Raw genomic sequence first — 15,109 nt, forward strand, 5'->3', positions numbered from 1 at the left:
GTGTGACAAAGGATCATATATAATGACATTTTTGCTGTAAAATTAATAATATAATGATCAAGTAACAATATATTTATATTTGTATAAAATGTAAAATTTACTTAAAAGAAACAAGAAAAGAAAAAAGAAAGAAAAAGAGAGAAGATAGAATAAAATTTTTTTAAAAAAAATGAAAGATTTTAAAAAATGATATATATATTTTTTTCGTTTTTATAATAGTTGATTCCTTCAATTGGTAATATATTATTTAAAATTATAGAATTTTGTAAATTTGTAAATTAATAATAATTAGTTATGATATTTTTTTATATATATAGGCAGTGATGTTGATATTTTTACAAGAAAATTTAATATAATATGCTTAAAAATTTTAAAATATGTATTTTAATGTTTTGAAAATCTATCTTAATAAAATATATAATAATTAGTAATATAATATTATTTTCTTACTATTATAAATACAAATACTTTTTTTTATTTTTAATTAACATAAATATTTCGAATGAGAGAAATAAAAATACGATAGATTTAAAGTGAATATAAGTAATTTATGATATTATTATTTTAAATGCAAAAGTACAAACCTCTATTTGATAAAGTAATATTATTTCTTTTATATGAAAAATATAAATAAAAATTGAATATATTAAATATTATGAAAATTGAAAATTTCAATTGGTCTTTTTTATTTATTTATTTTATAATATAGAAATTCGCCGTTACTACTTATTAAGTGGGTTTTGAGTAAACTTCAGTCGAATCTAATATAAGCTATTGATAAAGATTTGACAACAAATATTTTTTTTTAAAAAAAAAACTAATAAATAATGATAAAACTAAAATTTTTAAAATCTGCCTATCATTTATAACATATATATTAGATCGATATTTCTTTTGAATACACGTCAGTCTGATCGATTTGAACTGCAGCTGAATGAATTAATTATTTTATGTTAAATAAACTGCAGTTTTTCACCGTAGTTCATAAGTTGATTATATTTTCTGTAATACATTTTAAACAATTTTCAAATGTTGCACTTTTAATTTATGTAGTAATTATTGTTATATAGATAATGATGATTTACATTTTATTATTATTATGTAAGAAATCGATCAATATTAAAGTTAAAATAAAAAAATAAAATAAAAAAGTTACGTGAAGATATTTTAGATAGTGGAGAATTTCACATTGATGGAGGGTAAATTGGTAATTGGTGCTACAACTTGTATGATTCTAATTTGTGGGTGGTTTATTAACTTTTTTTTTTTCCCACTACCTCTAAAATTCCCCAACATAAAATTCGATTGTTGTTTGGTATGACTTTTCATTTTAAATATATATTAATAAAATATTATATTAAATTACTACTATAATTTAAATTAACATATATATACCATGAGTTTCATGTTACATCATATTTTTAATAAAGTATACTCTTTTCCCTTCGTCCATAAACTAATATTTTAATTTTTTATTTGGGACATCAAACAATTATTGTTCTATTTCTTTTTTAAATACAAATTTTACATTTTTATCTTTCATTCATTTATTACTTTTAATCTTTATCATACAATTAAGGACAAATTTGTCAATTCATAACAAAAAGACAATCGCCTAAAAAAACGTCCAAATATACTTTAGGACAATAGAAATTAGATGGAGGGAGTAATATATATATATATATATATGCAATTTAACATTTTTTTGCACGAATACGTTAATTTGTATTTTCTTATGTATACAAATGCAAATAGTTATTAGATATATTTTTTTACATAGAAAAAGTTTATGGAATATAATATTTTAAAAATATACATCTATTGTTCAAATAAAAATAAAATAAAATAAAATAAAATATATATCTGTATATACACATCGGAATAAAGTAAATATTAGATAGATTTTCTTATACTTGGAGAGTTGTTTTCTAACAAATAAATTATTTTCCTTAAACTGTAAGGGTGTGTTGTTTTTCTAAAAAAGAACACACAAATTCTTGAATTTATTCCATTCGTTAAACTTTCCCTCATTAATTGCTCTTCTTTATAAATCTTTGAATATTTTTTTTCTTACTTTTTCGAATTTATTATTATTATTATTATTTCACTCGTCCTACACTTTTTTCGTTTACTATTTCTATCTCTATCCCGTCTTATTTGTCATTTTTCTCAAAAAAATATGATTATATATTTAATTATACTATTTAGTTATTTTAATTTTAATATTTAATTAATTTTATTATATAATAATTATATTTATTAATATACTTCTTAATTATTTATTAATTATATTTTACTATTCTAAATATCTACAATAAACCGGTCAGTGTTTGGTTATAATTTTGCATTTATTTTTTTTATTATTCATTTACAATTTTTAATAACTATAATTTTATTTTTCCGTAAAATATTAAATTATAATTCAAGAAAAAACACAGCTTTTGATTGTGATTACATTTCAATCAAAATTGATATTATTTATTATGTGTTATTTTTAATAATAATATATTATATTTTTATATATATAGAATACCAAATCAATATATTATTTAAATAAAATTTTTATTTTAAATTAATTCTAAAACAACCCAAACCGTCAAATTGAACGTTGATTTGGGGTCTATAGCCTAGTCAATACTAGGGATATTCTTGTGTTCCAGAAAATAGGGGAAAACACTTTTGTTTTTTTTGTATAAATTTGAATGAGTTAAAATTAAACATTGTAAAAATTATATTACTAGTTTATATACTTTCAAAAAAACGCATATCAAATATATATATTTCTCTCTTATTAAATATAATATCAAATATTTTTTCCGTCTTAATACAATAGTCATGTTTATCATTTTTGTTCGTTCTAGAACAATAGTCTCATTTTCATAAATAACCATATCCCTATAAAATTATCCTTATTTTTTTATTTTTATTACACAATTGCCACTACTTTTTACACTAATACACTCACAAATCCACTCCCAATATAATATCAATACTCCTAAAATTTGGTACTAAGTATAACCCATGCTATAATTCTGGGACGGAGAGAGTATAATTTTGATTATTAATATTTTATTTTCCAAAATATTATCTAACCAAATCCTATAATTTGAAAAATAGAAAAGGAAAACGCCTTCCATTTTAAAATGCTCTCTTACCAAAAGAAAGGTGCTAGTATTATGATGTGTTCACTCAATAAATTTTGACAAATTTATTAATATAGGAGAAAAATATACTATATAATCATATAGGACATAATATATATTCTTATAAAAAATTAATAATTAAAATAAAATATTATTTTTATATTATTAGTAGATAACTTCTTCGAACATACTATACAAAAATTTCTCAAACTATAAAAAAAAAAAAAAAAACTTATTAAAATAATTCAATTATTCTTTAAATTTCTAACAACTAGTTTCATATACTTACATCATGTCTGACTCCATATATATTTTCTCACACTTAAATTATTTTAATTTAAAAATTATATAACTAACTTTATAAATATTTCAGCCTTATCCATAAAAAAAAAAAAGTAAAAATACAAAAATAATGCTACATGCTCCCAAAATTATGATTTTATTTGAGTTGGACACGAAATGTAAAGAATATTGTTATTATATTGATAATTGGTCAAAAATATAAAAAAAAATTTCTTTGTTCTTGTAAATGTATTAGTGTAAAAAAGTAGTGACATTTGTATAATAATAATGAAAAAATAAGAGATAATTTTTCTATAATATGAGTATTTATTATTTTAAAATAAACAAAAATATAAATAAAATTATTATATTGGGTCGGACGTAAGATACTATTTTTATTAATCTCTATCTAAAAATTTTGTTGAGTACATTTAATTTAGAGTGATGAAGTAAGATGTAACGGCAGACAAAAGAGCAATTGCCGGACCGTCTAGGGTGGGCCCCACAGGATCAAAGCACACGGATTTCCCATTTCCTTGTGTACCCTTCTTCCTCCGCCTATAAGTATGACCCAAGGCTTCACCATTCTACGCTGTTCTGCCACTGCAGGCGATAATCTCTCCCTCTCTCTCTCTCCTGTATGGTTCTAGACTAGATTGGAAGCACCGAGATACTTTCTCCTCTCCTCGCACGCACGCAACTGTTCACCGTCGCCGCTCGGAAGAGTGTGAATCGTGAGGTAATTCCTGGTTTATTTGTTTGTATATTGTGATTTTTCGTTGCGTTGTACCTTAGACTATGAGCTCAATGTGGCTTGTTAATTGTTGTGCTGTTTTATGTTTATTTCGTTTGTGTTTTGCTGTTTTTGTCGTTGATTGATTCAGGTTTGGTGTTTTGGTGTTTTTGTCTATGGAGGTTGTTGTTTTTGCTTGTTTGGTTCTGTAGGTGTAGGAATGTGTTTCTATTTTAGACGTGATTGTTTGTGTCTTGGGAGGGGTTAATACTACGGGTTTAGGATGCGTTCTGTTGAGTGATCTATTTATCGCTGCGTAGATTCTTCAGATCGCCTCTGGAGAAGGTGGTTTTTTGTTGATTAAAGGTTGATTAATCTTTTGATGTTTCTGCTGTTCGTGAAACTTACAGGGAAAAAAGTGATGGAGCAATTTCAGAATCAGGAACTGGAGTATGTTGTAGATGACTATTATGACGTCTCTGATTTCGAGGACGACGACGACGACGTCTCATCGCGAAGCCGAAGTAGTTTCAGCAATGATGATTCAATGGACTCGGACTTTGAGGATGACTTTGATGTGGTATTTATTAGTTTATGTAGTATGAATTGTGCTCGTTTTGGGAGGCTCGGCTAACGGCGATTCTTTGTATTGTATGCCAGGGAAAGTCAAAAACCGATACCTCGGCTTTGGAGGTGAGGAATGGCAAAGATATACAGGGTATTCCATGGGAAAGGCTCAATTATACTAGGGAGAAGTACCGCGAATCCCGATTGAAACAATACAAAAATTATGAGAATCTCTCGACCTCTCGTGAAGATCTTCTTAGGGTATTTTATTTCTATGCGCTTTTCCTTTTAATATTGTTTGAGTCATGCTCTGTTACACTTATACTAATTGGTATTCAGCAGTCATAATCATACTGTCTTAGAAAAAGCTAAGCACGCATCAAATTAATATGGAATATTTGGTCACAAACTCACTATAGCCTTTGTTTAAGTTATAAAACAATGCTATAAAATGAGCAGGGATTTATATCTTACGTTAATTAAAAATTTAGGTGGTTCTTGTGACAGTTCTCCGCACACACCACGGACCTGTCCTTACTAGTTGCTATCCAGCTTCATGTGAATTTGGCACATCTATTTTGCTAACCATTCCACCTGACATGGATTTTAGTTGCCCTAGCTTGGCAGTTTTTTTGTTTTTTTATCAGCACTATAGTGAAAATATCTATGTTTTTTCTTTTTTTTTTTGTGCTTTTAGTATATGGAAACGTACTTTTATAATTTGACAATCTCAGCAAATATTTTCTGGCTGGTACTTAGTAAAGTTTATTTTCATCCGCCACAGGAGTGCAAAGATGTGGAGAAGGGCCACAGTTTCTACGATTTTCAGTTTAACACCAGATTGGTCAAGTCTACAATTGTGCATTTTCAGGTAGCGACAAATTAAAGTAGCATTACCCTTTCACACTGTGGAAGCTTTGATAAAACGAATTAGGCTACTTGCATATATGTTTTCAAATCTAATAGCTGCAGCCCTGCATCAGTTTTCTCTCACATTTGAATTTTGAATATATTATAAAAAATGCGCAGTTTGGATTTTCATTGAGCACCCACTGGTTCTTTTGTGATGAATGATGATACTTAGTCACTAATTTCTGGCATCTTTGACCAAGATGAATCTAACCCTTCAAGCATATATTATTGAACTGAAGTAGAGCTTCTTTAGACATTGGTATTATTCAATGTTGACGTGCATATGTTTTACATTTTTGTGCTTAGAAGTATCTTTCTGAATGCTTTGACTAAAGCTAGTGATAGGATTATTATTTAGAAAGTTTGACCTTTCTCCGGCTTCTTCAATCACTCGTTACGAGAGATAGTGGTGTAGCATTGAAGGTGCCATGCTTATATATCTGTGTTTGATGTCTAAACAATAGACCCTACTCCTCTAGCGGAGCACATATTCTTTTTTAAGGTATGGAGTTCATTAATACTTCCTTTTTGTATGGATGCACTCACAATTGCATTAATATGTCCATAAATTATATTTAGCTTCGAATCATATAAATGTTTAGTTAAAGATTTTTGCCTCTGCCCAGTTCAACTGATGTTGGACTGGGCCTGTATTCACCGAATCCTTTTTGTGCAGATTATTAACCCTTGCAAAGAGTTGCATGAATAATATTTTTAGAAGATCTGTTACTGGAAGGTGCAATATTATAATTGTTTACCGGGATGTTATACCGCTGACTTTTGTGATGCCAAGTTATGGTCATGGAAGCATTGGGGTGAGTATGTAACTTAGCGTAACAACCTCCGGAAGTTTTTTGTGATTTAGGCTGCTGATCCAACTTGCTACTTCTTCATGCTTTTTACTTAATAGCATGATATAGTCTACAGTTATGAGAGCTGGCAGCAGTACTTATGGCCTAATTACCGTATCTCTAATTCTTCTATGGCTCCTAATTGGAGCAGTTTCTGATCATCATTGCTTTCCCGGGAAGGTTTAGGCTAATTCCCCATTTTATGTATGCCTCACTTGAGAAGTGTGATATGATATATTAGAAGTGTGGTTGATGTTTTAGTGTCGATAAAACTTTCTTATGACCGTGCAGGCTATTGAGAACATAAAGTTTGAAAGATATTTTATGTTTACATTAACTTCCTGTAATTTAACCCATGACATGGGAATGCTACTTATCTTCATTTCAGCCTTTAGATGCAAGACTGAAGTTTTTGTCTGAGCTGCTGGCGGATAAGGCACCATGTGCATATGGTATGATAGGGGGTTATATGAGCATTTAGAGACAGTAGTTTTAGTTTTTGTTTGTTAGGGATCAAACTTTTTTCGAATCGTTTTCTGTGGCTGACTCCTATTTTGCATTTAATAATTCCTTGTGTGAAAAAATGTGGTCAGGCACAATTTTGCATATGATATAGTGTTTTGTGCATTGCCGTTTAGTATATGAGCTGGATTCATCTGTTTGTTAATTTCTTAATTGCTTTGGTTGTGTTCGACTGCATTTTCACGTATTTTGGTTGCATTTCTTGATGTTTATTATGTTCAGTTATTTTTTCCCTTGAAGTAAATATCTAACTTCCGAACCCTGTGTGCTGGTGTTAGATGTCTTTTTACTCATCCTAGCAAAATAGATCAGTTACTGAATGCCCTGCATGCATACATAGATTAACCTAACACTTAGTTCTTTTTGCTCATTCTTCATTGCGCTGTTCTTCTCACTGTGATTGTGTTAATAGAATTACTTGCCTTCTTTCCCTGCTCGGGTGATTACTGTTTCACCAGTGTTTATGATCCCCATAATAAACTAATCTCTCGATCATATTCATTTTTCACTGTTCGATTATATTAGCAGCAGTATCCTGTTTGTGGTTTCATATTTTTTAAATTGATTTTATTTTCTTTGAATGCTTGTTTGTTGCCTGTATTGTGAATTAGAAATATTTTTCTTCGACACTGGCACACAATATAATCTATTGTGCTAGAATCCCTGCATATATTCTTTTTTGCTTTTTTATTTCTTTCATTCCTCGTGTTTTACGAACGCCAAAGAATATGAATGAATGGTTCTCTCCATTGCTGTTAGCTTTATTGGAATTTCCATTGCTTGTGAATGACCATAGCTTCCCAGAATCTGTTGGTGGCCATTTTCTACAATTTATTTTATTCGGTGTTTGTACCTTATGTTTACATTTCAATATTCTAGTGATGCTTTATTTGCAACTTTTATTTGTTTTTAACTGCGTAACTTTTTACGTCGCAGCTGAGGAATCTTTTATGGGCAACTTCAAAACACGACGTATACCTCATGCAAAACTACTCGGTGATGCATTGGTCGCCCCTTCTCAAGAGGGGTAAAGAAGTTCTGAATGTCGCCAAACCTATCGTACCTTCGCTGGTGAGTTGGATCGTTCCAAGTTGTTAAAATCTCACATAGTCTTCTGTAATTTGGTTTCTAAAAGTGCAATGCAATGTTTTCGAGCAGAAATATCCCGGATGTTTAGCACAGCCTCTTTCGAGGGTTCAGATAAGTACTTTAACAGTGAAGGACAATTTAATGGTGGCCGGGGGTTTCCAAGGCGAGCTCATCTGCAAGGTAATTTTCCGGCCGCCATAACATGCTCAGCTGCAGCCATCACTTGTTCCTTAAGCTTATTGGAATTTTATACTTTTTCTTTTTGGTCAGTATCTAGACAAGCCCGGAGTTGCATTCTCGACGAAATTATCCACCGATGAAAATGCAATCACAAATGCTGTGGACATATATCGCAACCCTAGGTACATACAATACGTTCGATTTATCTATTTTGATCCGTTAGCGTCGATCTAATTGTGGTTTTTTTCTATCTACTTCGCCAGTGGTGCACTGAGGGTAATGACAGCTAACAACGACGCCCAAGTCAGGGTTATGGATGCCGCAAATTTCACTTGCCTAAATCGATTCGCCTATCCGTGGTCTGTCAACGTGAGTCAACTTCTACACCCCATATTTTTTGTTGGGAATCCCGCTTCACGGTTTAAAACCCGCAGACATCTAACTATACAATATTTCATCTTCGATTACAGAACACATCGGTGAGCCCCGACGGAAAAATGCTTGCTGTTCTCGGCGACAGTGCCGACTGTTTGATGGCTGACGCCCAATCAGGAAAGGTATATAAACACGCTCACCCCTTCAACATCCAAATGGAAAAATCTGATCCTGACGAGCTCCTTTTGCAGGCTATAGGCAGCCTAAAGGGTCACTTGGACTACTCCTTCGCATCCGCATGGCATCCCGACAGCCGAATTCTCGCCACCGGGAATCAGGACACGACATGCAGATTGTGGGACATCAGAAATCTTTCGGAGTCGGTGACCATACTCAAAGGAAGGATGGGCGCAATCCGGGCCATAAGGTTCACTTCGGACGGTCGATTCTTGGCCATGGCCGAACCGGCCGACTTCATCCACATCTTCAATACCCAATCCGATTACGCCAAGGGGCAAGAAATCGACCTGTTTGGGGAGATCGCCGGAATATCGTTTAGCCCCGACACGGAGGCATTGTTTGTCGGCGTCGCCGACAGGGTGTACGGCAGCTTGCTGGAGTTCAACCGGAGACGCCACGAGCACCGGTATTTAGACTGCCTGTGTTAAAAATCTGCAGTAAGTGAAAAAGTGCAAATGGCTCTTCTGTTTCTGTGTATAATATGTTTTCATGGTTTTTTGTCTGTTAACTTATATGAAATGGGAAGATTTGACTTGTTTTGATGATAGTCCTTTCTTTCTCGTACTTACACTTTCTCTTCTCATTTGTTTGTATGTATGTATGTAAGAATGAGGGAAAATTTTGCAGCTTCGAGTTTTAATTTAGTAGTTTGTAGATCCGTGTGGTGTAGTCATTTTAATTAGCAGTTTGTAGATCCCTGTGTTGATGTAAATTGAAAATACATTTTTCGATTTTAATATATATATATATATTTTTATGATGTGAAAAATTTCATTCGTTATTTAACTTTTCGACGTTTTTTACATATGATTCGTTTGGTATTATTTACCTTGCTATTTAATTTGCCGACAATTAGATTCATACTCGAAATTTACAAAAAAAACAGCGAATGCGAATGACGAAATTAATAATAATAATAATAATAGTGTTAGTGGTGGTGGCATCATGAATTGAACAATAATGAATAATCAGGGAACGACGTGAATTGCTTCACCCAACCCAACGTCAAAAACATCGACTCCACAACCACAACTTTTACTTTTTTAAACACTAATTAATTAATTAATTAATTATTAACATGTACACAACCAAATTAAAGTTCCCACGAAATCATCATCCTACCAACTTCAACTAAACATCACAAATTTGATCATCCTATCCTATCCTAATTAATTAATAATAATAGCAAAAAATCTAATACTCTACAAATTAGTCACCAAAATCTAAAAATATCGAGCTTAAATCTATAACCTTACAGTCACAAATTCATCCAAAATATAAATTTTTGTATTTACAAAATATTGAACAAATAAACATACAACGAAATGGCTGTTATTGAAAGGGACTGAACTTTGAATTCCATTGAGTGTGTTCACGTGGTTGACATGACGTACATAACCACTGCAGTGGAAATATGACTTGCAGCGGACAACTCTTCGTAGATTTAGTCGCAAGAGCCATTATCTTTCAATTTTATTTTTTAATATTACATATATGAGACTCGTTTAAAATTTATTCATTTTTTTTTTTCTTTCAATAAACATATATATTTATATTTATTCAAAAATTTATATTTATTTACAAATTAATTTATATTAATTATAAATAAAATTTAATTTTTTAATTTGTATTATATAAAATTTTATTCTTTACATAATAATATTTATTTTATACTCCCTCTGTCCAGTTAGAAAGTATACATATTTCTATTTTGGGACGTCCAATTACAAAGTAACCATTTCATTAAATATCTCATTTTTTTCACAAATAAACCTACTTTACATCACATCATTACTTTTATACAAAAAAAGTAAGGACAAAAATGTCATTTTACTACTTTTATTTGCATACTATAATTAAAATACTATTATTCCTTAATCTCCGCCCAAAGTAATTGTATACTTTTAGCTTGGACAGAGAGAGTATATTTTATCAAAATAATTAAAACATATTTTTAACTTTTAAATCTTATATACATTAAATCATAAATTACATATTAATTAATAAATTACTCCCAACCTAATTTTCAATTCAATAATCCAATTGATAACAAAGGCAGCATTAATTAGTCATACGTTGGATCCAGGTGGATGTGAAAAATAAAATAAAATAAAATAAAAAATATGACTTGTAATCAAATGCGTTTCTAGATTTCTCCTCTGCCAGCAAACCACTGCAATTAGGGCACTTTAGGGTTTATATATTTTTTATTTTTATATTAAATATAAATAATTATATCGAAAATATAAAAAAAAAAATTATATATATTATTTAAATTTATATTTATTTTTTAGTTGTCATAAAAAATATATTCATTTTTTTTAGTAAAAAAAATATTTTTTTTTATTTTTTTACTTTGAAATAAAAAATTATATTTTTACTTCTTTTTTTTTTTCAAATTCTTGTCCAATCAAATAGATATAAATTTCAATGAAAGAGACAATAATATTTTGTATTAAATTATTAATTTTTTATTTAAAATTTAAAAAAAAACACCTTAAATTTTTTGTGCGAGCCAGTAATAGCGAGAAACACCTTAATCCAAGTGATCCTAAACACAAAAAAGAACATGTCAAAAAAGTCATCTACCTCTTTTTGTTTAAAACTCTTTAACAACCAATCAGACTTCAAACTTTTCGATCAAGCCAATAGTCTTGTTTTGTTTCTTTTTTTTTTTCTTACTCACTAGCCAAGATTTAAGTACGATTTCACACGACTAATTAATTTTGTCATTTATCACTTATTGCCAAAATTTAGCATCTAGTCCCGATAATGTTTCTTTCATTGTCTTTGGCTCATCACCCAATATGTAGTGAAAACCAAAAATTCTTGGACATTTTTATTCTTTGATTGCGTCTCGATTCTTCTTCTAAGGGATTGAATCTAATAGTCACTTCTCAGAACGGAAATGTCATCCTTACCTTTTCAAAGAATTATATCTTCAAACAAAGTCTGATTATTAGGTCATGAGTTGAAACTCCGATGTTTTCAGGTTTTGTTTGTCACATATTATTCGTCTAGTGTGATTTGTCTTGTCAAACTTAATTTATAGACTATTAAGTTCGGCCGAAAGTTTATCCTAAGCACACTCGTCAAGTAGCAACGGTGAATTTTCACGTTATTAAAAAAAAAGTGTCATTTCTTATCTCTATCATCATCCCATCACTTGTGTTGGAAATTTTCGATTTGTGAATAAGAAAATGATATGCGTTAACGTTAAATATATAGCCTATGAATAGACAATCAATTATTTTTGAACTGATTGTGATTTTTTTTAGCAAATATATTTCCATCTTAGCCGAACACCTTCACACTTTGAGAATTTTGTAGAAAAGTTTGCGCCTCTTCGGTAACTCATAATTTGTCTATTAGTGTCTAGTTAATTTATCAGATAACATTGACCAAAAAAAATATTGTTAGTTATTACACTTATTTTTTGTTTTAATTTTTTTACTATAATATTCATCTGTACGCATTTAAGGATTACATTTATTTTTTTGCTTTATTTTACTTAACATTTAAAATATTTTTATATTTGTATAATTTTTTTTTTACTTATAAATGTCCTTCTATTAGTATTACTCCATAAGACACTAATTGAAGTATTTTTGTATTTTTTTTAATTTATATGATATAATAATTAATATTCAAATATTAATACGAAAAAAAAAAAATGACCCTTAGTATTTATGTAAATAGTAATAAATGTAATGTTTTGTAAAATATAACGTGTTTTCATTAAGAATTGTAAAGCTGAATAATGATAATTTTGATTTCAATTAGAAATTAACACAGTCAATAATTAGAAAGATTTTCATATCTAGATAAATCATCATTATTTTCAGTTTAATACTGAATATATAATATTAAAAAATATTTTATCAAGTTTATTGAATTATGTAACAAATTTGTTAATATAATTACTTAATTTAAGGTGTATTAATGTGTACGTGTGTTTATATACATTAGCTATACAATATAATAGTGAACAAAATTTTAATATTAGATACCATTTTTTTTTAAAAAAAAAAAACTAAATATTTAAAAAATACAAAAGATTTGTCTAATTGTAAAAAGTAAATAAATTATTACTTTTTTTAGATGAAAATATAATTGAATGTGATATATTGAATAAGAAAAATGAACATTCGAAATTTGTTTTTCTTTGCATTTTGTGTATAAATAGTGTAAAATTGTTATACTATTTAATTTTTATTTTTTTTAAAATATATATATATATGTAGAGTTTCCATAGTATAGTTTTTTTTTTCAAAAAAAAAAATAAAAATCTCAAATAGGGGTTTAAATTTTTGAAAAAAATATTAAAATATAAATAAATTTAACCATTATCTTTATTTTGGTCATAGTATACACACAATAAATATATTGTGAATGAAGAAAGGTTCTTTGAATGTGAATGGGTAGCCATCCCAATGCATTTATTACAATTCAAGCGTGACATATAAATAAATAATTAAATAAATTTGTCCTATATGTCCAATTTCAGATGTTGAAAAGTATACCTTGTGTATTTGTTAATTGTTATTATTAGATATATATATATATATACATATAATTAATTTCTTTTTTTAATATATATATATATATTAGAAAGACTTCTATAAAAGATATTGTATTTAATTTCAGTTGGAAGGAAATGAAATGCGTTAGTACTGAATTTTTTTTAAAAAAGTTAATATTTAATTTAATATTTTGTAAAAAAAAAAATTGGTGGATGATATTTTTCCTAAATAATACTAATAAAAAAGTGAAAAGTAATTGTGGTTGTGTTTTTTTTTTTTTTATATGAGTTTGAAAAAAAATTGATTTGAATTTGATATAAAAATAATATTTGATAAAATATTTTGCGAGACAAAAATATATATATATATTTAATTTTTTTTAAGACTAGTAAAATTTGAGAAAATTTTACAAAAAAATAACAAAACCTGTATTTATTTAAAAATAATTTAATATGTATTGGTTATTGAGAATATCTTGAACCGCGTGACACGCGATACCCACGTGCATCGCACATGCATACCCATGCCCTCCGTCTTCTCCGCCTTTACCGACTCACGTCGTTAATAATAACTATTTACTTAGTTTGTCAAAACTATTTCATTATTTATTTTTGTGTTATTTTAAATTTATGAAAAAATTATTTATAATAATTTTATTTACTTGAAATTTTATATCTTTAATACTATTCACTATAATATGATTTTAAAAATATATTCAATATATTTTATATTGCAAAATCTCCTATTAAATATTTATATCAGTCTCATTTTTTTCTGAATTTTTATAATAGATTAAAATTAGTAATATTTTATTGATTAATAAAAATGTATAAGATAATTTTTATATTTTTAATTAATATACAAATTGAGAATATTTTAATATTAGTATATAATTATTTTATTATAATAAAAAAATGAATACAGCAAGAATAATAAAAAAAATACTTTCATTACAGAGGAAATATTTAATTTTTTAAAACAATTTCAAAATTTCTAAATATTATCGAACATACCCTAAAAACACGATCTCATCCTATTTTATAAATTTAAAAAAATAAAAATAAAAATAGAAATGGTGATAATATGATTGGTGCATTATTAATTAGGTTATGATAAGTTAATTTAGAAGTAGTTCAGTTTGAATATTGTAGCATTATCTTCTAAGTATAGGATAAGCACATCACAATCAAACAATTACTAGCTGCATTAATGTAAGCACCCACTATTTATTTATTTTAAAAAATATTCCTTCATTTTGTATTTTTTAATTGATATAGATATATTTTTTTTATGTTAAATACGTATTAATAATACACCTTTCACTCTTTTATCCTTGCTTTTTGCACAGAGTTTTAGGAATATTGGTATAATATTGAGGTACGATATGAATAAAGTAGAAAAAATTAATATTAATGATATTTGTGTAATATATTGTAAGTTGTAATGATATTTTTAATAAAAATTGCAGTTACTAAAAAAGAAAATAAATAATTTGTTATGAGATATATTAAAATAAATAAATTATTAAGGGACGAATAGAAAGAATATAAATATAATATTTTATATTAAATTACTGATTTTTTTCGTAAAAGAATAAAATTTATATACTCCTATTATATATGTCTTATATATATGTTGTATTTTTAATAATTTTATTCAACTAAATAGTACTATTTTGTTCTAAAATAATAG

General features: G+C 27.9%; 1 protein-coding gene across 4 annotated transcripts; it reads left to right on the forward strand.

Moving 5' to 3' along the window:
• The first annotated feature begins 4,003 nt into the window (after positions 1-4,003).
• On the forward strand, positions 4,004-9,663 carry LOC127242539 (uncharacterized WD repeat-containing protein C2A9.03-like). Of its 4 annotated transcripts, none has more exons than XM_051262102.1 (10): positions 4,004-4,164; positions 4,569-4,738; positions 4,819-4,986; positions 5,510-5,596; positions 7,947-8,081; positions 8,169-8,279; positions 8,370-8,461; positions 8,543-8,648; positions 8,750-8,836; positions 8,906-9,663. In XM_051262102.1, exons 2-10 carry the CDS (start codon positions 4,580-4,582, stop codon positions 9,320-9,322), a joined length of 1,362 nt encoding a protein of 453 aa, XP_051118059.1. In that variant the 5' UTR covers positions 4,004-4,164; positions 4,569-4,579; the 3' UTR covers positions 9,323-9,663. The 4 variants fall into 4 exon arrangements, with proteins under 4 accessions (XP_051118059.1, XP_051118060.1, XP_051118061.1 ...); XM_051262103.1 differs by lacking the exon at positions 4,004-4,164 and adding an exon at positions 6,314-6,452 and having other exon boundaries at positions 4,590-4,738; XM_051262104.1 differs by lacking the exons at positions 4,004-4,164; positions 4,569-4,738; positions 4,819-4,986; positions 5,510-5,596 and adding exons at positions 5,618-6,452; positions 6,877-6,940.
• The last annotated feature ends 5,446 nt before the right edge of the window (positions 9,664-15,109 follow it).

The sequence above is a fragment of the Andrographis paniculata genome, unplaced genomic scaffold, assembly GCF_009805555.1.
Source record: "Andrographis paniculata isolate CXL003 unplaced genomic scaffold, ASM980555v1 Contig87END, whole genome shotgun sequence".
In the NCBI taxonomy this organism is placed as follows: Eukaryota; Viridiplantae; Streptophyta; class Magnoliopsida; order Lamiales; family Acanthaceae; genus Andrographis; species Andrographis paniculata.